Source organism: Bos indicus, chromosome 3, assembly GCF_029378745.1.
Source record: "Bos indicus isolate NIAB-ARS_2022 breed Sahiwal x Tharparkar chromosome 3, NIAB-ARS_B.indTharparkar_mat_pri_1.0, whole genome shotgun sequence".
NCBI lineage: Eukaryota > Metazoa > Chordata > Mammalia > Artiodactyla > Bovidae > Bos > Bos indicus.
In genome coordinates, this window is record NC_091762.1 from 110,634,747 (window position 1) to 110,659,203 (window position 24,457).

General features: G+C 34.7%; 1 protein-coding gene across 8 annotated transcripts in view; it reads right to left on the reverse strand.

Annotated features, from left to right (window-relative positions):
- The window catches only part of ZMYM4 (zinc finger MYM-type containing 4), a 164,758-nt gene that overhangs the window by 51,633 nt on the left and 88,668 nt on the right, over positions 1 to 24,457 (reverse strand). For all 8 annotated transcript variants that reach the window (XM_019957871.2, XM_070786858.1, XM_070786857.1 and 5 more), the window contains 13 exons: positions 18,028 to 18,112; positions 17,535 to 17,790; positions 13,035 to 13,209; positions 12,710 to 12,922; positions 8,876 to 9,026; positions 8,288 to 8,403; positions 7,569 to 7,844; positions 7,249 to 7,399; positions 6,299 to 6,471; positions 5,431 to 5,581; positions 4,738 to 4,878; positions 4,366 to 4,403; positions 3,173 to 3,317 (listed from right to left, as the gene is read on the reverse strand). In XM_019957871.2, the coding sequence (XP_019813430.2) occupies positions 3,173 to 3,317; positions 4,366 to 4,403; positions 4,738 to 4,878; positions 5,431 to 5,581; positions 6,299 to 6,471; positions 7,249 to 7,399; positions 7,569 to 7,844; positions 8,288 to 8,403; positions 8,876 to 9,026; positions 12,710 to 12,922; positions 13,035 to 13,209; positions 17,535 to 17,790; positions 18,028 to 18,112 (2,071 nt within the window). The remainder of the gene's footprint in view (positions 1 to 3,172; positions 3,318 to 4,365; positions 4,404 to 4,737; positions 4,879 to 5,430; positions 5,582 to 6,298; positions 6,472 to 7,248; positions 7,400 to 7,568; positions 7,845 to 8,287; positions 8,404 to 8,875; positions 9,027 to 12,709; positions 12,923 to 13,034; positions 13,210 to 17,534; positions 17,791 to 18,027; positions 18,113 to 24,457) is intronic.

Below are 24,457 nucleotides of genomic sequence, written 5' to 3' on the forward strand. Positions count from 1 at the left end.
ATGGTTGGATGTCATCACTGACTCAATGGACATGAGTTTGAGCAAACTCCAGGAGATGGTGAAGGACAGGGAAGCCTGGTGTGCTGCAGTCCATGGGGCTGCAAAGGGTCAGACATGACTGAGGAACTGAACATCAACAACTACAGGAACAGCAAGGCTATCAAAGCCAGGGTCTGAACAACCTTCATCCCAGTTCACCTGTAGGGCAGAGATTCCATGCTAGCAGAGGCAAGCTAAGAAGGTCAGAAGCTCACACTGTGCCCACAATCCAGAAAAGCAGTAGGTCAAAGAAGGAAGAGGCAGTTTATAAGAAAAGAAAGCCCTAAAGCTCTTCCCAAAAGAACTGACTTTATTTGAAACAGAGTGTGGAAAAGTCTAAACCTAAGGGTACTCTTTGTCATCAAGATGAAAAAAAGATGTCCTTTTCATTATAGGGGACTGGAATGCAAAAGTAGGAAGTCAAGAAATACCTGGAATAACAGGCAAATTTGGCCTTGGAATACGGAATGAAGCAGGGCAAAGACTAATAGAGTTTTGCCAAGAAAATGCACTGGTCATAGCAAACACCCTCTTCCAACAACACAAGAGAAGACTCTACACATGGACATCACCAGATGGTCAACACCGAAATTAGACTGATTACATTCTTTGCAGCCAAAGATGGAGAAGCTCTATACAGTCAACAAAAACAAGACCAGGAGCTGACTGTGGCTCAGATCATGAACTCCTTCTTGCCAAATTCAGACTTAAACCAAAGAAGTAGGGAAAACCACTAGACCATTCAGATATGACCTAAATCAAATCCCATATGATTATACAGTGGAAGTGAGAAATAGATTTAAGGGACTAGATCTGATAGAGTGCCTGATGAACTACGGACAGAGGTTCGTGACATTGTACAGGAGATAGGGATCAAGATGAACCCCATGGAAAAGAAATGCAAAAATGAGGAGGCCTTACAAATAGCTGTGAGAAGAGAAGCGAAAAGCAAAGAAGAAAAGGAAAGATATAAGCATTTGAATGTAGAGTTCCAAAGAATAGCAAGAAGAGATAAGAAAGCCTTCTTCAGCGATCAATGCAAAGAAATAGAGGAAAACAACAGAATGGGGAAGACTAGACATCTCTTCAAGAAAATTAGAGATACCAAGGGAACATTTCATGCAAAGATGGGCTCGATAAAGGACAGAAATGGTATAGACCTAACAGAAGCAGAAGATATTAAGAGGTGGCAAGAAGACACAGAAGAACTGTATAAAAAAGACCTTCACAACCCAGATAATCACGATGGTGTGATCACTCACCTAGAGCCAGACAGCCTGGAATGTGAAGTCAAGTGGGCCTTAGAAAGCATCACTACGAACAAAGCTAGTGGAGTTGATGGAATTCCAGTTGAGCTATTTCAAATCCTGAAAGATGATGCTGTGAAAGTGCTGCACTCAATTTGCCAGCAAATGTGGAAAACTCAGCAGTGGCCACAGGACTGGAAAACGTCAGTTTTCATTCCAATCCCTAAGAAAGGCAATGCCAAAGAATGCTCAAACTACCGCACAATTGCACTCATCTCACACGCTACTAAAGTAATGCTCAAAATTCTCCAAGCCAGGTTTCAGCAGTACGTGAACTGTGAACTTCCAGATGTTCAAGCTGGTTTTAGAAAAGGCAGAGGAACCAGAGATCAAATTGCCAACATCCTCTGGATCATCGAAAAGGCAAGAGAGTTCCAGAAAAACATCTATTTCTGCTTTATTGACTATGCCAAAGCCTTTGACTGTGTGGATCACAATAAACTGTGGAAAATTCTGAACGAGATGGGAATACCAGACCACCTGACCTGCCTTTTGAGAAACCTATATACAGGTCAGGAAGCAACAGTTAGATCTGGGCATGGAACAACAGACTGGTTCCAAGTAGGAAAAGGAGTACATCAAGGCTGTATACTGTCACCCTGCTTATTTAACTTCTATGCAGAGTGTATCATGAGAAACGCTGGGCTGGAAGAAGCACAAGCTGGAATCAAGATTGCTGGGAGAAATATCAATAACCTCAGATATGCAGATGACACCACCCTTATGGCAGAAAGTAAAGAGGAACTAAAAAGCCTCTTGATGAAAATGAAAGTGGAGAGTGAAAAAGTTGGTTTAAAGCTCAACATTCAGAAAATGAAGATCAGGGCATCTGGTCCCATCACTTCATGGGAAACAGATGGGGAAACAGTGGAAACAGTGTCAGAGTTTTATCTTTTTGGGCTCCCAAATCACTGCAGATGGTGACTGCAGCCATGAAATTAAAAGATGCTTACTCCTTGAAAAAGTTATGACCAACCTAGATAGCATATTGAAAAGCAGAGACATTACTTTGCCAACAAAGGTCCGTCTAGTCAAGGCTATGGTTTTTCCAGTGGTCATGTATGGATGTGAGAGTTGGACTGTGAAGAAAGCTGAGTGCCGAAGAATTGATGCTTTTGAACTGTGGTGTTGGAGAAGACTCTTGAGAGTCCCTTGGACTGCAAGGAGATCCAATCAATCCATTCTGAAGGAGATCAGCCCTGGGATTTCTTTGGAAGGAATGATGCTAAAGCTGAAACTCCAGTACTTTGGCCACCTCATGCGAAGAGTTGACTCATTGGAAAAGACTCTGATGCTGGGAGGGATTGGGGGCAGGAGAAGAAGGGGACGACAGAGGATGAGATGGATGGATGGCATCACTGACTCGATGGACGTGTGAGTCTGAGTAAACTCCAGGAGTTGGTGATGGACAGGGAGGCCTGGCGTGCTGCGATTCACGCGGTCGCAAAGGGTCAGACACGACTGAGCGACTGAACTCAACTGAACTGAAGGGTGCTCTGGAAAATAATAGTTCCTCTTAACTAAGACCCTGTATATATAATTCCAAAAGCTATGGAATTTGGATATATTTCCCATAATAAATAACTGTCATGAATAAAGAAATGAAATGAAGCATTCATGGTATGGTATTATCAACTACCTTTCCTCTGCCATAACTAAGGTACTGAAAACACCTAACCCACGGGGATACTGTAAGGACTCAATTGTGCAATGTATATAAGCAATGAAATACATCACCTATGAAATAAAAGACACAATTATTGTAAGCACATACCACATTCCTTTCCTTTAGGAAAAATTAAACAAAGAAAACACAAGGAACATACCTGTCTGGCATTCTTTGTTTTGTGTATGTGGTTTGCAAGAGGTGGCCTTGGTCTGTGTGATGGGTTTGCACAATAAAGCTTTATTCTTCAGAAGTCTTGGAGGCTGGGAAGGTGGCAGTTTTAGGACATCTGTTTGTGTACTTGCCTAGTAAAAAAATACATCAGAAACGAAAAGCTTACTAATTATGAGAAATATTGTATAATATCATTGGAGAAGGAAATGGCCACCCACTCCAGTATTTTTGCCTGGAGAATCCTATGGACAGAAGAGCCTGGTAAGCCCCAGTCCACGGGGTCACACAGAGTCAGACACGACTGAGCGACTAACACTTCACTACATAATGTTACATTTCAAAGTATTATAATTTCAAAAGAAATGCTATAATGGAATCACATGGAAGACACAGAATATAAATATTCAATTAAATATGTAAGAAATACAAAATTCCTAAAATATCAACAGCAATAAAGGAATACCTTGATAACTACATATTAACTCTGAATGTATCTAATTACCAGTTCTATTAACCAAGAAAAATACCATTTGTATTAATGAAATATTGTTGATCAGTAACAATGATGGTTGAGCTTAAAATCAGAACTGTTTTTTCTTGACTGGGTTAAATCTTAGAAGAACCAGTTTCAAGGTAACTAGAAATAATAATATCACTCATGATCCTATAAGTAACTTGAGAAAAGATGATATGATAATTGTCCCAGAAACTAGGAAAGACTTTAGAAATGCCACTGTTCTAGTCCTAAGTTTTTCTCATTATTGATTTTGTCCTTAAGAGACAAAAATATTTAGCTTTAAAAAAAAAAAAGAATGCTTATTTATAGCATAATCTTCACTGAATGGGAAACAAGCTACTTTCTACAAATACTTCATCTACAATCTGACTACATTACAAAATGCCCCAAATCCTTGTATGCCTAAATGCTATAAGATTTAATTCTATACAATTAAAACAAAAATTTTCAGTAACTATATAAAGCATTCAAAAAAACTGAAGTCCATAAAAGACCTAGTTAAATAACCAGGAAATCCTGTTCCTGAACAAGATTAAATGAACTCATGAAATTTATTTTATATAATAAATAAAAAATGAATAAGGGCAAATCAGCTTAGACATATTCATTCTGCATAAGATGGAAAAGACAGTAGCAATAACAATAAAAATAATAAAACTTACATCCCCAATGATTTTTGCTGTTACTGTTGGAACTGCACCTGATATAAATAAAAATATAAAATTTAGGATCTTATTATTTAAACACTAGCATTAACAGCTGATTTTCAGAAAACAAACACAAAGTTTTATAATAAAAATATGTATTATCTTTTATTTTATTCAGGGGAAGAGTAGCATCTAAAGTATTATACAAGAAAAATAGATTTGGAAACTACAAAAACACTGTTTAATGCCAAAGCAGCACATAGGGAACCACCATTCCTAATATGAATGTGACAAACACATGAAAATGATTACAGACAGAAAAAAGGTAGAGGACCACTGTCGTCAACCTCAAAAAGGCTAAATAACTGCTGTCAAATCAAGCCATACCTTGTAAGACACTGTTAGAATTCACTGTGGGCTGAGCAGCAGGAGCACTTGCTAATGATACCACATTAGCTATAACTGGAGTTGAATCTTTTCTTAGAGATGGCGGCCCTGCTGAAGCAGCTGGCACCATGGAAATACTTGCTGATTAAAATAAACAAAAATAAGAAAACCTCATGTAATTTATATGAACATACATAGAAACCAACATCTTAAGATGGTTAAACAATGCTTTTATGTTAGAGTAAAATAGATTAAAGAGTCACTTCAAGATTAACTGTATTTTTTTCTATTTTTAAATTACTAAACCTTAAAAGTATTCCATGTACTTTCGCTTGCATAACTATGCATGTGGTATATACAAAAGGCTATGTGGTTTAGATTCCATGTTCTTTGTTATAATCTTAAGTGCTTTTCTAAAGAAGTCAAGATGTGTATCTTCAACTATAAAACGTTAACTGCCATTCTTTCCCATAAAGTTCTTACAGAGTTTATTTGACTAAATATGCTCAGAGAAAACTGAAAGAATTTAGGGCATTAACCTAAGGTGTTAAACAAAAGGGATCTACATGTTAATGTGATTTGAACAGAATGAAATCTACAATTCATGAAATTATTTACAACTGTTTAAAGTTCTCAATCTGTGGAAGAGTAGTTAGTCCCTGGCATTGACCTAAGACTCAAGTTTAATTTTACCTGCATTGTTTTGTGAAGGTGGGTCACACATACTTTGCTGATTACAGAACATCAAAATACAAAGCAGGTTACAGAAATGTTTCATTTCTCCCCGCCATTTCAAGGACTCACTGAGCTTACCCTGTCGCTTACAACCATCACATTTTGCCATCTGAAAAAAGAAACAGAAGACAGTAAAGAAGTAAGAAATAAATTATCTATGGACTGATTAAATAAAAGGTCCCAGGTAACGAGTGAGGAAATCTGCTTAGAATTTAGATCACTAAAAGGAAGGTTAACTATCCTGGAGGGAGGGGCAATATACAGTAGGGGACTAAGAGGTACAAACTACTATGCAGAAAATAAGCTATAAAGATATTGTACACCACAGGGAATATAGGCAATATTTTATAATTATAAGTGAAGTATAACCTTTCCAAATTGTTAATCACTGTATTGCACACCTAATACTTTACTATAATACTATAATTCAGCTTTTTTTAAGAAAAAATGAAGGTTAATGATTCTGAAATTGGAAATTATGTCAACAATCTTATACAACATTAAAAAAAGTCACATTATAGATGCCAAAAATAGCAATTTTTAAAAAGTGAAATGGAAATAGATTGATCCTCCTTAAACACGTCAGAAGACTATTTTAAAGTGAATAATTATAATTTTAAATATTTTAATGTTTTAAGACATATGTCTTCTACAAGGAAATTAAAAAACAAAAGCAATGTAATTTCAGTAACATTAAAGTCTTTTTAAATCCTACATTAATACTTAACACTGAAAATCATTAATTGCCCTTTATACTATTTGAAAGAAAAAAAGAAGGGAAAAATGTGCCCTAACTTGAAAAACCAGGAATGTGAATCATATTTACCTGACAGAGCAAAACTGTATATTTGGACATGCATTCTTCACAACAAAACTCTTCTACTTTCCCCCCTAAATTATTCTGTACCAATTTGGGAGATGTCTGTAAACAATAACTGCACATTTTACAGTGATTTCCCCAGCGTTTTGCCAAGTCATGTTTATAAAGCAATTTGCAACCTAAAAAAATCAGAGAAGGTAAAATTAACATTAGAGAGAATAGTAAGTATTTACATCTTTAATTTAAATGCCCTATGATAAAGTTTGCACAGTTGGGTTCTCACCAATTAGTAGATCAAGAAATCAATTTAGAGGATTGATACTACCATTTTCTTTTTTTAAACAAAATAAGACAGCAGAGCAAATATTACAGTCCATCATATATAATAAAAGTCAGTTTTGTTTTATAAAACTTGTTTTCTTTGGGTATGTGATCATACACTGGGTCACAATGTAAAATGTATGTTTTCTGCATGTGGTCAAGAGGTTTGAAAGCCACTAGACTAGGAGGTTACTTCTGCATGGTTTTAGAGTAAAACAAAACATTCTAAACTTACAGTCATCTAAATAAGGAAGACATGCTGATTTGCATATTCAGAAATATAATGGATGTTAAAAAAAAAAAGTATAATCTTAGGATGCTACGAAAATTTAAGCAGTTCCTTTTAGAAATAAATATAAGAACTAAAAGATGCTCATCAATCTAATAACATTAAACATTTCTCCCATCACCATCATTTTTGCTATATACTGTGAAGATCTTTTCCTTCATTTTAACATCTTTATAATATGAAGGATTATACCAGAAAAGAGTGAACAAGTATAAACAAAACAAAAGGTTTTGGTGTTATATACAAAGGATGAAATAGATAAAACTTACACAGTGACAGCTTAAATTATCAACTACTTTTCAAATAACCAACATGCTCGGTAGGGAAGATAATCTTCTATCTTTACCTTCACTACAGAATGACTTGTCAGCCCCTGAGAATCGTACAGTCTCCTTTATAATTTTCTCAATTTTACAATATTCACACATTGCCATTACATTATTTATTTTCTTATATTCATCAGAACAATTTTTGCCACAGAACTGAAACATTTTACCCTGCAAAGAAATAAGATTAAGTACTAATTAAACATTTGGCTTTTATCTTGGGGAAATCTTTATCTCTCTTTCAAAGAAACAGTGTAATTTTGAAAGGTGAAAAGCCAGAAGTAAGTTTACAAATTGATCATTTTATACCCAAACTCTCTATCACGCTCCTATACTTTACCTTATAGTCGAGAAGTTCTGGTTTTGTGGCAAAAAGACGGTTACAGTGCTGACACTTGAGTTTTACAACACTTCGTGCAAACCCCACATGTTGGGATTGGGCAGCAAGACGCTGGAGACCAGCTGCAGCAGAGCTGCTGATGGAAGTGGGAGAAACAGCAGAGGTGTTACCCCCTCCTGCTGACACTGTTGAACCTGTAGGGATGCTTACAATTACTTGGCCCTGAGACAAGGGCACTACTGAAGAATTCATTCCTGCTGGTTTGTTGAACAAATTCTGAAAGAAGAAACAAATAAAAAGATCAATCTACTCACTTTTTCAAATAAGAGGGCACTGAGTACCTACCTATCTCAAGCATGGTTCTAGGCACTTAACATACATTTGTGAACAGGCAAAAATCCCTGCCTTTCAGTAGCTTATAATTGAATGGGGGGAGTGTTATTTACATCCAAAAAATAAAATAATTTAACTAATGATAATCTTTAAAGATAATATCCTCCCAATAGATAATCTAGGTAATAATAGTATCATTTAATTTCACAGGAAGCAATTAAATAACATGCATCCAAATAGAGGATGGACCAAAGAACCCTAGTTTATTTACTAAAACTGAGACAGAAATGTCGGCAATCCAGGCAGTTAGCAAACACCTAATAAGTTTACTTCACTATTGTAGGCTACTAACTGGCTGGAGAAAAGGAAGAGTCCTGAAGCCATACCTGGAAAGCTACCACACAACTGTAGCTGCAGAAGTTGCGTATACTTCCATCTGACATGGCTAGGTGATACTGAGGGATTGCTGAGGTTTTACAACTGTTACACTGAACTTGTACACCTTAGCAAATCAAAATAAAAGCTAATGAGTAATACATACAAATGTATGAGAAAGTACAATACATGAAAATTCAAGGGCCAAGTCATGTTGCAGGAACTAAAATTAAACTTAGTTACCTCACATGTAGACAAAAACTAACAATGCTAAAAATATTTCAGATGATTTAAAGTTGTCACGGTCTACACCCTAAAACTAAAAAATAACAAATCTTGAAATAAATTAGGTGTGAATAAAGTACATTTAAAAAGCCCTAAATTCTTTTGGTAAGGAAGATGTACAAATAGGCAAGCAAGTAAATAAACATAAAACATGTAATCAAGATAATAGGTGATATTTTACAACACAGATCTGATATATTTTAATTTGCATTAAAATCAATTAAATATGGACAAAAATCTGTACTACAAAAACAAAGCAATAATCATAATTTTTTCAAATATTATATTTATAAAGTTTATGAAACCAATATTACCTGCAGAAGTAACCATTTTAACTCTGTAAGCAGATAAGCAATTAACAGAACAGAAAAGCTCTGTCTTTCCCAAGCTATTGGTATTTTCAATCATTTCTGCTGAGGATCTCAATGATTTGCAAAGCGCACACGGTGTAATTTTGGCTGATTTCTATTAAGAGAATAAAAAAACATTCATTTTTACCAAATTACAAGTGAAAGCATAATTCTTTTAAATGTTTATACTTAACGCTGTTGAAATATTTTAAATTAGTGGCTTCCAAACTTTTATGATTACAATCCTCAGTAAGAAATATATTTTAGATTTCTGATGTTTTGTGGTTGTGTATTAAATAAGCATGTACATAAAACTGAAAAGTTTCATAAAATAATATATATAGTGATAAGCTTGATATTTTTCCTTTCTACTCATCTTCATTAAAAAACAATGCTCTTTAGCAACTAATTTTGGGATCTATTAATTCATTGCAACTACTGTTTTAAAAACATTATTTTAGACTTCCCTCTCAGATTGTAAAGAATCTGCCTGGAATGTGGGAGACCTGGGTTTGATTCCTGAGTTGGGGAGATCCCCGGGAGAAGGAAATGGCAACCCACTCCAGTATTCTTGCCAGGAGAATCCCGTGGACACAGGAGCCTGGTGGGTTACAGGTCTGTGGGGTCACAAAGAGTCAGACACACTGAGTGACTAACACTTTCTTTCACTTCAAGATAAGCATAAGGGGTTAAGTACAAACTATTCAGTATTATGTATAAAGTAAATTAGCTATAAGAATATACCATACAAAACTCCAACCAAACAAATCCCCCCCACTATTTTAAAAATTACACAACAGAGAATTCATGCTCTTACTCTCTTCAAAACATTGGAAGAACTTTCCCACAAAAGGTGCTGCATATAGCAATGAAATGTGAATCCAAGGAAATCAATAAACTTACCAGAAAAATTCATTTTCAAATATACTACCTCTAACAATAACAAAGCACAGGGAATTCCCTGGCAGTTCAATGGTTAAGACTCCACACTTCCACTGCAGGGGCCATGGGTTTGATCCCTGGTCAGGGAACTAAGATCCCACATGCCACATGGCACAGCCAAAAAATAAATTAATAACAACAGCAAAGCACACTCCAAGCAATAAAGTGAGAAGAAACTTTGGATATCCCAAGTGTCCAATACAGACAATGAAAGAATCTGTTATCTTAAGTTCCCACTCTGTGAATCAGTAGTAAATAATGCTAAATACTATTAACATGTCATACATTCAGGATAACTTATACAGTATATCTAGCACCAATTAAAAGATTTCAAGATTCCTATGTAAGACTTGCTATTAAAATAAATACATGTTCAAGTGAGCACATTCTTGCATTCTGGAATGTCTTCAGCATCTCCAACCCCATTTGTCCTTTCTTCCTCCATCAGGGCTACAAATACAAACTTCATTTGTAAGAATTAGGTCAAGAGTTATCTCTGAAACTACCAAGCAGAACTGACCTTGCTTCTGCGGTGCCCTTCTGAATCCCTTAATAATTACATAGCATCTCTACACAGTTATATGTGTATCTCCCCAAGGAACATATAGCACCTCAAAACAGGAACCACATCTAATGCTTGTTAAATAAATTTAACAATTATATAGAAGAAAAGAAAAGTAGCAGAAATGACCATCTTCAGCATTTCAGGCTGTACACTAGGTGCTTTCTCATTCTTACTTCACATAATCCTAGAAACATCCCAGTGACACTGGTAGTACACATTCATTTATAGAAAAGAAAATGCAGTCAGGGAGTTTAACCGCTTTCCCCAATATAAAATTCTATTTGAATAGAAAGTCTGGAAATCAAATCAAAATCCATTTACTTCTAAATCCACATCCTTTCTCTAAAGTACACACTAATAAGTGAAAAGTTTAATAGGTATTAGCTAAATTAAAAGTAATAAACTTAAACTTAAGGCATTTCAAAGTATTTCTCCTCTGGTGGACCATACTACCATCTTCCAATAGACCGAATAGAAGTAACTTTTAGAACTTGATACAGTATCAGGAAAACAGTCTTTTGGACAAAGATAAAGCAAATGAAGATGCTGGATTTTTTTCCCATGTGAAAATGAAAACGAAGTGTTTCTAAGGAAGGATTAACTAGGAACTAAGTCCTTTAAAAATGCTTGCACATTACCAAGAAATAAATGGAAACACTAGAATGTTTAAAATTTCAAGATCACTGCAAAGTTTTAAGAACAATTTAAAAGAAATTTCTCAATCAACATTATTAAATTCACCAGTTTTCATAAACTATATAAAAATTTACTATTCTATGAAAAAGAATGATCAGTAGATGCAGTGAAACAGGAAAGTATTATAAAACTGAAAATTTAAAAACTTCTTACTATCTTTCGTATCAATTTTAAAGTGGATTTTTAAATCAAAACTTATCAACAAAATATAAGCAGTATAAATAAAACTGCCAACACTGCTAATTATCAGAGGAATACAAATCAAAACTATACCTCACACCAGTCAGAACTGCCATCATTAAAAAGTCTATAAATAACAAATGCTGGTGAGGGTGTAAAAAAAAAAAAGGGAACACTTCCACACAGCTGGTGGGAATGTAAATTGGTGCAGCACTGTGGAAAACTGTACGGAGGTTCCTCAGAAAAGTAGAAACAGAATTACCATATGATACCACAATCCCACCCCTGTCCATACATCCAAACAAAATTGTAATTCAAAAAGATACATGCATCCCTACTGTTCATAGCAGCACTATTCACAGTAGTCAAGACATGGAAACAACCTACATGTCCACTGAGAGATGAAGGATAAAGAAGACGTGGTGCATGTGCACAATGGAGTACTACTCAGCCATAAAACAGAACAAAATAATGCCATTTGTAGCAACATGGATGCAACCAGAGGTTATCATACTAGGTGAAGTAAGCCAGAAAGAAAAAGACAAATACCATATGATATCATTTATATGTGGAATTTAAAATCGGACACAAATGAACCTATCTATGAAACAGAAACAGAATGAGGGACGGACATAGAAAATAAATTGATGGTTGCCAAGGCAGGAGGAGGGTGGGAGAGGGATGGATTGGGAGTTTGGGATTAGCAGATGCAAAAATTAGAATGCATAAACCAAAATGATGAGACTGGGGATTTCTGGGAGATGCATTATATTTTCTTCTTCGTGCTTTTCTGCATTTTCTGTTCAAAAACATTTAATGAAAAAAATTCCAGAAAGTTTCAAAAAAGCAAAAGAATTTGCTGCATGCCAGCAACTATTTACATGGCATTTACAATGTATTAGATATTATAAGTAATCTGGAGATGATTTAAAGTATGCAGGAGAATGTATGTAGATAATATACAACTGGTGGGCTGCAGTCCATGGGGTCGCTAAGAGTCGGACACGGCTGAGTGACTTCACTTTCACTTTTCACTTTCATGCATTGGAGAAGGAAATGGCAACCCACTCCAATATTCTTGCCTGGAGAATCCCAGGGACGGGGGAGCCTGGTGGGCTGCCGTCTCTGGGGTCGCACAGAGTCGGACACGACTGAAGCGACTTAGCAGCAGCAGCAGCAGCAGGCCTTCTGATTCTGGTTTCCTCAGGGTTCCTGGAAGCAATCCCCCATGGACACTGGGGTACAACTAGTACTTATAAAGCTCCGTAACAAGAGTGTTTAACATACAAGCATTTCACAAATACTATTTAGATGCAAAAATATTAATTAAGCTAATAATAAGAACTTAATATTTTTGTGACATTTTCATAAATAATTTCTACCAAAATAGATCCTTCTGAAGTATGGTCACATACCTGCTTATATGCTGTGACACATGTTGAACTACAAAACTTCTTAGACTGTCCCTCTATCTGAAGCATGTGGCATTGTCCAGAGCCACTGTAGCAGTAACCCCCACAGTTTTCACAACAGTTCATGGTGAGATTGTTAGCAGAGCGAAATTTAGAGAAGCAGGCATCACTGCAAAGTTTATGTACCACATTCTGGTAATTAACTTCATGTCGAATCTAGAAATTATAAAGTAACAACTTAGAAACAACAAGCAAAGATCATCAAAAGCTGTCGTTTAAGCACAAATACCAGACTCTTTCCCCCAGTACAGTAAAAAAGATAACTTACAACAGCATTCTTCTGACACATGCTGCATTTAGTTGAAATGCTATTTGTATTTATGGTAACAACAGGTTTTCTTTTCAGTTCATATGTTGACAAACACGACTGACTACAAAAATCTTTACTAGTGGTGGTATTTTCAAACTGGGCACTGATCACATCCTTTGGATTTAAAATGTCTCTAAAAATGACAACAAAGATAAAATAAGCCACAACATAATTCATTTTTTTCCTTTTTGTCAACTAGAAATATCAAATGAAACAAGGGCAATTAAAAGTGTAGGGAAAGGGCATGGAAATTTAAACCTGAAACCTGGGTTTTCTTGAATAAACTGATAAATCTCTTTGATCCTCAAACTCTGTTGTATAAAATGAAATGAATACATAGCTTAGTTCATAGAACTGTTGTGAGGATCAGTATACTATGTTTTAAGATAAATACTTATCATTTACTATCTCTAGGAGGAAGAATTATAGGAGATTCTCATTTTCTTTATTCAGGTCTCCTGTATGTTCAAAATACTCTTCAAATAACATTACATTTGAAAAATTTGAAGTCACTATCTTTTAAAAGTAAGAATACATTTAAAACTACACAGTGCATATTCTATCAAGATTATATTGAATTGAACATTTTCATATCTAAGTGATTCGATCTGTAAGCATTAGTAAAAGACAATGAAGGTTAAAACTGTGATAATTAAGACTCCCTACCTTTCCACCCTTTATCCCACTCCCAAATCAGTCTTACTGCATAGAAGTTTATGAGATAGTTTAAGTGCAAACCATTTTAAAAACCAGTAATTCTTTAAACAATGTCTCTGTCCCATGAGTATACACTCACATAATAATAAATAAACTGTTATATTCATTCTTCCATTTTCAACAGATTACACTAATATAGTATTTTTTAGAAAAGATTACAAATACCCCTGCTTCAATACAGGAAAACAGTGAACACAGTGGGATTCATCACAATACTGTAATTTGTAACACCACACCTCATCTTCAATACTCAGAAGCTTAACACTGCTCTATTATCTGCATTTTCTCATCTTTTATAGCTATTTTTAATTAGGTTTTAATTTATTATATTTCATTTATAAGGGTATTTAATGAGCAGTTATATTGAGTCAGGGACTAGCCCAACCCTAGGCGAAGTAATGGTACAAGCACTCAAGGAGCTTGTATACTGAGACAAGCACATAAATGATATATTAAATACTGTAACAAGTATTCTTAAAATAGTATAATAATTTTGACAAATATATTTATATACATAAAATGTACTACTGAAATATTAGACAAGATGTGACATGAAAATTATGATATTTTATCTGAACCTTAAATAGGTGTTTTCTAGAAGGCTAAGGAGATAAGAGTTGGGGAACAGCATGGATTGAGGCAACAGAAGCATAAAAACAGCTACTTCTCCCAGCTCTTAGTATGTTTAACATCCAGCTGCATTACATTTTATTGATACAGATTACATCTTATGTCAGAATGAGAATGAGCAACATCATTTCAGATAGCAAAAATTCAGAAATGGTACAGACAATCCTGAAACAGTTACTTCTCTGAGTACTATTATATCTAGAAAACTGATCTATGGGTATTAATTAAGACAAGTATCCTTATCCAAATTATCTCTTTTAAATGTTGAATTTGATGACAAAAGCAAAGACAGAGGCAAAAATGAAGACAGGATATGTGGGAGAATGTGAAAAATGTTTTTCATATCTGCCTATTTTTTGGATTAAAATCTCAACTTACTCTAGTAATGTTTGTTTCTCTATATACTTAAAACACGAAGTAAATGTCAAAAAAATCAGAAAGTGTAGGATGTGAAATTGAGTTTTTTAAAATAAATTGTTACATCCTTATTACTAATGAAATCTAAAGATTAAATGATTAGCCAACATATATTCAGACTTTAGGTTAAATTCAAGATGCTAAGAGATTTGGTTAATAAAAGACTAAAAAATAAAACTGTTACTCCAAACAGTGATGTAGCTTCTTTCAAGTGCTGCTGCTATTATTTCTACCAGTCTGCTGCTGCTAAGTCACTTCAGTCACGTCCGACTCTGTGCAACCCCAGAGATGGCAGCCCACCAGGCTCCCCCATCCCTGGGATTCTCCAGGCAAGAACACTGGAGTGGGTTGCCACTTCCTTCTCCAATGCATGAAAATGGAAAGTGAAGTCGCTCAGTCATGTCCAACTCTTAGCGGTCCCATGGACTGCAGCCTACCAGGCTCCTCCATCCATGGGATGCGGCTACCTAATGCGAAGTGCTGACTCACTGGAAAAGACCCTGATGCTGGGAAAGACTGAAGGCAAAAGGAGAAGTGGGCAGCAGAAAATGAAATGGTTAGACAGCATCTTCAACTCAACGGACATGAATCTGAGCAAACTCTGGGAGATAGTGAAGGACAGGGAAGCCTGGCAGGTTGCAGTTTATGAGGTTGCAGAGTCGGACATGACTTAGCGACTGAACAACAACATAAAAATAGCAGTAAGCTTATCGGAAAAGAAATCTTTTCTATCTCCACCTATTCAAATTAAAGTAAAAATCCTTCTTACAGGGACTGAATTACAAATTAAACCTACTTGACTAAATAGACTATAAGGGGGGAAAATGAATGTGCCAAAACAAGCTGTTAAAACGTGACACTGAGTAAATCACTTAACTTCTTTGACTCTAATTTCCTTATATTTAAGGCACAATTCATATCAATAATTTTATAATCAGAAAAACCAGACTATTCCACACTGTTGTAATGACTGTGTAAACAAGAGAGAAAAAAAGAGAAAGGAAAAGTGATGAAATGGAGATGAAAGAGTAGTTCAGAAAATGAAATGAAACAGAATACAAAGGAAAACGAAACTAATAAAAATGATTGAGGATTGAGAAACGAGTGAAAAAGGTACTCTGTAATAAGAGAAAGGGGGAAATGAAGACAGAAAATGAAAAAGAAAAACTGAGGTGATAAGCAGGCAAGGAGTACCTGAAAAAAGACCAGAAACGGGTAAAGGAAAGAGCAAAGGATTTAACAAAAGGTAACAGAGTAAGTGAAGGAAGAGGTAGAACAGTTTAAAGTCAAAGAATGACAGGTTGAAATTTATGGGTAAGACCAAACATTACAAAAGAAGAAAATGTAATCTTAAAAATAATTAAACTACATAAGATCAAAACTAAGGAATGACATGCAGGTAAAAATAACCATCTCCAGATAATGGGAAGTCAATACCAGAGCTCAAAGAAATACAGTGAATTTAGATGAGAAGAGCAACATGTATGGATAAGAATTAAAAAACACAAAAAGAGGGCACACATTTTAACTTCTATGAATTTCCTATGGTCATTTTGAAATTCATTGATAAATCATTGCAATAAATATCTATGACTATTATTATGAAAGGAGAAATCGCTGAAATTTTAGAAAGTGCTGACTGCTCAAGAATTAAATAAAGAAACATAAAAGGAAGTTATTACATGAAATTATTTCATGGCAAAATAGGAAACTGAAAAAAGCCTTATAAAAAGTCTAATTCTCAGGTTGATTAGCCTTAGAAAGATGATAAATTTACTAAAATACAATAATTAGATATGTGGTCTGTAAGTAATCATTTTTTAAAGCATATTTCATAATTCAAACAGTATAAATAAAGTCTACTTTTACTAAATTTAACTTGAAACTTAAAGGAATGCAAATATAACTTCTGGAACATCTAACCATACTCAAATTTCTTTTAGAAGTTTCTTTCTGTATGCCTTTTCCAACTGAACTAGAAGAGGGAGCATCTTTTTCCCTTTCTAGTCAGAAAAGGGCAACATCCTTGTATTGATCTAAGTATTGATACAAATAAATCATAGTTTGAGTAGCTTAATAACAGAAGCCAAATTGTTTCAGAACAAAAGCATTATTCATCTTTTTCTGACTTATTTAAACAGTGTCTAATGACCACCCTGCAAAATTAGTTCATATTCCTCAAATGATCCTGTCATAATTTTTTGTTGTTAAACACTGAACTATAACCTCTGAGATACTTCAGAAATACTGAGAAGGTAAAAATAAATATACTTGAATCTAATTAAAGTTAATATGAAAAGTATTAAATGAATTCCAACTATGTAAACAAGAAATACACACAAGCATTAAATATTTGTTGGACTTAAGTGTCTATTGCCTACAGTTATAAAATACTTCGGTCACATATTACTCTAAGTTATGCAGTTTTTGTTTTATAAAGCATCTCAACTAACAGGGATGCTAAAATATGTTTCAAAAGTATCTCTTATTATATAAAATGCACATTAATTAAAGTTAAAAGAAAGCTGAGCACCTCTCATCCTAAAAGACGGAAAGCAGCAGCAACAAGTTTGTAGTAAACAATGTGTGATATTTCTCAAAAAACACAGAAAGGTAGAAATTAAACAATGCACAAATAAGAACAAAGCATCTTGAAAGAAAGGAAACAGAAGATAATTTAGAATTCTGCTATACTTTGAGCAACTTGAGCAAGTTTTCTTAGTGGGAGGAGGCGGTGGGCGGGCAGGTGGAACTGTATATCCAGTGAGGCACAATGTAGAGCAGAACAGCTGCGTAGACCCTTTCCTCTGATAAGCAGTTTGCCCCTTCTGGAGGATTTTTTTACAACCAGAACAGGAAACTCGAACAGCTGTGGCTGGAACTGAAGGAAGCATTTTATTCATGCCAGATGACGCCAGTGAAGGCTGAAAGCCAGTAGTCAACTGTGGAGCTTTAAAAAAAAATTGAAAAAAAGTTTTACTTTTTACCATGAATTTTAAGTAGGCATCCTTTCTTTCTCTTCTAGAACCAGTTTTGAAATCCAACACTAATTATGCAAAGCACAATTAAAGCCATTCTAAACAGGCAGAGAGAACTGCCTAGTTTACTAATACAAGTAGGTACTTCCTCTCACTCACACTGGTCAGAATAAACAAACATGATTCATTCATTCAGTTCTGTTTCTTACCAAGAGGACTGCCACTGACTGAAAACACAGCGCTAATTTTCAGTTCCCCCTCTTGAGTTTTTTGCTGTTGGCCATGACTATACTCCTTTTTAAAAAAGAAAAATAAATAAATACGTAAATAAAAAATGAATTCAATGTGTCTAAAGAAATTGAAACATTCAAGACATTTTACTAAGTCTATACAGGGGTGGAAAATGTTTACTACATTAGTAAGAAATAATAGCAAGCAAACTATAATTACAATGAGGGTATAACAGGTTGATACATGCTGAGAGTTTAAGAGGTAAAAAATCAAAGTAGCTATCTAATTAGCCTATTCACAAGCTATTGTTTAATTCTTAGTTTACTACAGTATTTTAAGTATTTATATTTATAAAAGTAATACACACTTACTATACAAAATTTAGACAAATAGAAATCAGAAAAAAATTCTTAGAATATTTCCATTACACCCAAACAACCAACCACTGTTATTCTTTTGGTATATTTCTTTCCAGTCTTTTCCCCTCCGATATGTGTTTCTTAACACAGCTGTAGTTATATTGAATATATCATTTTTATAAAGTGATTTTTTTGGTCACTTGAATCAACTGAATATTTGCATATTACCACACTTTACTCCAAAATAACTTCTAGTGGCTAAGTATCAGTGTTTCTAAAGGAGGATTCCAAGAATCCATGAGATCTATATAAAGGTACTCTAAGCAGTATGAAAATTCTAAAAAAAATTTGAGTTTTTGAGTAATTTTTTATAATTTGAATTAAGCTTATTTTCAGTCATGAATAATCACATATAACTGAGTTATACTACAAGTTTATAATACTGTTTTTAACTTTTACAATTATATTATTGCATTGTGAAACCTCTAAGTAATAGATTAACTTTTTATTTTTTAATTCACTGTTTACCACACTGAAACTTGCAAAACCCCAAAAGATGTCATGTTCTTGGAATTCTCAGGCAACTCCAACATACTCCCTTTTTTGTGGCAACAGGTGTCTGTACATTACTCAAATTCGAGAAATACTGATATATATTATTTAATAGACATAACAGATTACACAAGGATGAGACTGGGGTGAGTTAAGGCCCTTGCCTCAGGTATAAATTTAGGCACCAATTCTCAGTCATATTTTTTTTAAATGCAAAACTCCATGATAATATTTCAAAACTTTAAATAAGTAAAGACAGGATACCATTACTAATTCTTCCCTTGGCCTTAGTCTCCAATTTGGTGATAGCCCTGTATGGCACTGAAATTACAAAACCACAACCCAGTGCTGGTCCATTTGTTTCCACACATTTGCTTTAATCATTAATGCCATGATGTACATCTTTGTGAATGCTCATACATTCATATTTAGGATTATCGCCTAAGGAAAGAACCTTAAAAGTGGAATTACTAGGTAGATAAGTATATAGTAAAGGTTCTTGGTGCACAATGACAGATTGCTTTTTAAAAATTTAACTACATTTATTCTAGCAATTTGTGAAAAAAGCCACTTAGTCTTTTCCCACTCTTGCTATAATTTCCGATTTTTTCAATATCCATTCACAAAAAAGCACTATAAGGTAATAATATTAACCTCCTATAGCATCTGTTATCAGTATTTCCTCAATAAGTTCTTTCAGTTAAAATTTTACATACTGAAGTTCCCATGTTTATGCCAAAAATCAATGGTTTTAGTTTTAGCGATTCCTTCTATTTCTTACAAAGGGCTTCCCTTGTGGCTCAGACAGTAAAGCGTCTGTCTACAATGCGGGAGACCCGGGTTCGATCCCTGGGTCAGGAAGTTCCCCTGGAGAAGGAAATGGCAACCCACTCCAGTATTCTTGCCTGGAAAATCCCATGGACAAAGGAGCCCAGTAGGCTACAGTCCATGGGGTCGCAAAGAGTTGGACACCACTGAGCGACTTCTCTTCACTTCTGTTTCTTACAAAGTTCTACTTCCATGATAAAATGCTAAGAAAATGCTCTCATTGTTTATAGAGTCCTTTAATCCAGAGGTCAGCAAACTTTATCTGCAAAAGGCCAGATACGAAGTATTTCTGACTTTTCAAGCCATGCTATCACAACTACTCAACTCTGCCCTGGTAGACCAAAAGCATCCATAGATAATATATAAATGAACAACTGTGGCAACAACCAATAAAACTTTATTTACAAAAATAGTATACAGAAAAACAAAAACAAAACAGAAACAAAGAGGACAGGTGGGATTTAGCCTGCTGCTGGTAAGACAGTTTGTCAACTCCTATTTTAATCCATCCAGAATTTATTTATTTTGATATATAATGAGCATTTTTCTTTCTCTTTCTCTGAATAGCTGGTGAATTCCTTTCACTCACAATTAATATATCAAATTCCTCTAAAAATACCTCTTTTATGGCAATCTATTCTGCATCATTATCAGGCTACTACTCTTACGATTTCACACTATTCTAATGAAAATAACTGTGAGATGCTTAATCATTTAATAGTTTGCCATATCTTTAATTACTAGAATATACATATAATGTGTGTGCATGCCTATTTATTCTTCTTCAAAACATAAGAAACCATTGATATTTCATCAGAATTGTATCAGAACTATATTTTACTTTAGGAATAACTAATATCTTACTTTTTTTAAGAAAGTCTATCCATTCATTCAAGTTGTTTTATATGATACAGCACTTTTTAGTTGCTTTGCTGTAGGAAATAGTGTATCTTTTCACTGTATTATCTAGGTGGGAAACTGATTTATAGAAATACTGCTCTGTTTTACATAATTAAAATTCAACCAGCCACTCAACTAAACTTTCATGAAATTTATTAACTTTCTAATAAAGATCCTTACCAGCAAATGATAATTTTGTCTCCCCTTTTCCATTATTTCTTCTAATTTCTTTAACATGTGTTGGGTCGAAAATCCAACAAGAGTTAAATAATAATTAATACTGACATCTGTAATATGTGTTCATTTACTAATTATTAACAGAAGGTTTCCATCATTTTACTTTTAAATTCAATGACTGTTATTGATCAAAAGTAGGTATTTCCTTACCTGATCAAGAGAGTATCTATTTTAAGAAATGTATAGTGAATTACATTGAAATTTTTTTGGCATCTATCTATGTATCTAGTCTTATTTGACCTGTTGATGAAGTTATACATTAAGAGATTTTCTAATACTGACTCATTCTAACATTCCTACATTATATAGTATATTAAGGCATATTACAAGTAAAAATCTTTTCTAATTTCAGAAAATTCAAAAAAAAAATTAATATTCATGGGTATACTTTAATGGTCTCCAATCAGCTCTCTTTCTCAGTCTATGACAGTTATTTAAAACTTCTGCTATATTCCTTAAGCCTCAAGTACGTATTACTTATGTAACATAGTAAAATACACATATATCTTAAGTACTCTGCTTGTACACCCCACAATGCTTTCAAGGCAGAACCATGTTTATGTTAGCATCCTCCCAACAATGACTAATTTCACAAATATTTAATAAAAAATCAATGACTAATAACTTGAGAAGTGAAAATCTTATGATCCAAAAGCTCTCAGAAGCAGAAAAACAGATGTCAAAACCAAAAAAATCCTTTACCAGTATCTTTACTTTCCCTTTGTTTACCATAAAGTATATATCAGTATTACAAGACAGTGTTTCAGAAATGAAAAACCCAGATTCTATAACCAAGTTAACTTGACATAGCTAAAAAACAAGCTCCAACATTTAATTATTGGATCCTACTTTCCACAACTATATGACTCACTATTGTCACAATTAACTGATTTGCTTTCCCATTCTAATCCATTTATTTCAATGAGATTATAGATTAGCTCTCCTTTTATTATGAGCAAAAAGAAAAAAAAATCATTATTTAAAAGTAATATTTACTGAATTCCCAGGTTTTAGAATCTATAGAAAAGGGGAAAAGAAAAAATGAGAAACAACTTTTATTTATAGAACAAAGTTTGGTAGACTAATAATAAGGCCTTGATGAAGGCCTCTGATTGGCTCCTTCCTGGCCATATGGCCTTGAATAACTTATTAACCTCTACAAACCTCAGTTCTCTTATCTATAAATGGACTTAATATCATCTACTCTGGCCTTTTTATTCTGGAGGATGAAACAATGTAGTACATATAAAAGTATCTGTAACTGTAAATATTATATAGAAAATATAGTAACATGCAATAGGATTTGAATGAAGAAATGTAACCAGGAGGACAAACGATGCTATGCCAGTAACAGAGGAAGGAGTACGATAACTGGAAAACCCAGAAAACTTTAACTGAAGAATAATCAAGAGCAATTGGGAAGAAGTGGATAAACATATATAAACATATTTCCATATCTTAGTGAGTTATATGGGAAAGTAAAAAAACTAAGACCAAAATGAATTGTGTAAAGTGGAGAATAAGGAAGCAAGTTGAAACAAAGCTACAAGTTAAGCAAAGAGAAAAGCCAAGGGAGGTTTTTATAAGGTGCCAGAAGCTAAAGCTATGATCTTATTAAGTCAAGAGAAAAGTTATTACAAGTAACTGATGGTCAAAAGTAAAGACTGACCACAGCTGTTAAATCTATCAGTATTTTATGAGCATTAGGTTAATAGTACTGTTTCAGAATAATTCACTGGAACTCCTCCTTCCAACCTATTTTTGGAAATGAAGAGTGATAAAGCATTAGGTAGTACTGAAAAATGAATAGATTTCCAATGATCACTGAGGAGAAATATCTAAAAGGACAGAACAATGAAGAAGGAAGCAAGAGAAGGGGAGAGGAAACAGGAGCGGGGAGAGGAAGTAGGAAAGAAAGGGAGAGAAGGGTAAGGAAGGGAAAGGGAAATAAAGAATCCGGTACCCATAGTTTAACGTGAGGTCCCCTGAGGAATTTCTAGAAGAATGATGAAGGTCTGGTCCCACAGGATTGGTGTAGCTGAAAACAGACTTCTCAGAGAAAACCTAGCTTTACCCACTCACGCGTTGGAACTTCCTTATTTTGGGGTCAGCATAAAGAATGCTTCTAGACCTTATGCCTTGGACTTACATTCCTGCTTGGTTCTCGAGTCCAGTCAATCAAGTGGTGAGCTCTTACGGAAGTTCTTCCCCAAAATCATGGCGAAACTTCCTATTTGGTATTTTATAACACATTATTACACTTTGAATAGTTGATAAAAATGTAGGTATTTCTGGGTCCTGACAGTTCCATCCTATTGCTGTTCTCCAGTTACTGGAATATCTGATTGTTTTCAAAACAGTAATACAAATAACCCTTCCTGATGCCCCCTTCCCCTAATGTATGTAGTCTTTCCTATAACTGTCTTTCATCTCAAGGAGTGTCACTGGGTCATGTACAGGGAGAAACTGATGTCTTTGGTACCCTGACAGCACTGCGATTCCTTACGGATTTCTCATGTCCACATTGGGGCACGTAAAGGATGGAGATCTGCTCTGTACAGACATAACTGTAGTCTTCTGAAATATACACTGCCATACGGATCTCCCCTAGGTGTCAGGACATTTCTTTATCTCTAATTCAGGTATCTCTATTTTGCCTGCTTCTATTACTGTTCTTTCAATCTAACTTCTACCACCTTCTTTGTAGCTACCACACTCATACTCATCCAACTCTACAGCTTTATCATCACTACCCTATACAGCTACCTTCCACTGGGCACCATGGAATTCCTGTTTAATTGAGGCATCAGTCTGACTCACATAAATCACTTATAACTCTTGCCTTTTCCTACTCTAAAACAGTGGTTCTCAATACCAGAAGATTTTGTCCCCCACGGGACATTTGGCAATGTCTGAGGACATGGTGCTACTGGCAACTAGTAGGTAGAGGTCAAGGATGCTACGAAATATCCTATAATGCCTAGGATGTATTGCCCCTCACTACAAAGACCTATCTGGGTCAAACTGTCAACAGTGCTGAGAAACCCTGCTTAGAGACATCAGAGTGAAAAAAATGTCTTCCACACAGTCTCACATTCTCAACCACCCTAATATAAAACAAAGACAGGAAAAGGTAAGCTTTCTCCAGATCAAATGTCATTTCAAAAAAATAGCTAATTCATGCTATCTTTACTTCTCATCTGTATAAAATACAGAACACTCTCAAATAATTGCTGCTATTGCATATTCATCCCTTGGTCCTTTTCTACATTCTTAAATGATTACACCATCTTTATTCTGTTCCAACCACTGCTATGTCATTAACTGCATGGATAACTTCACTGACTTCAGGATTCACAGTTACAGGATCTCTCCAACTTTCATCTCTAGAACAACCTTGAAATAACAGAGCTCTATCCCTACCCTTTTTACTCACACACCTCAAAACTGGAATCCTATACGACCCATCAAAGCCTCCTTTATCTTCAACCCACTGATCTAAAGAACTGGTTCCTCAATCAATTAACTCTTC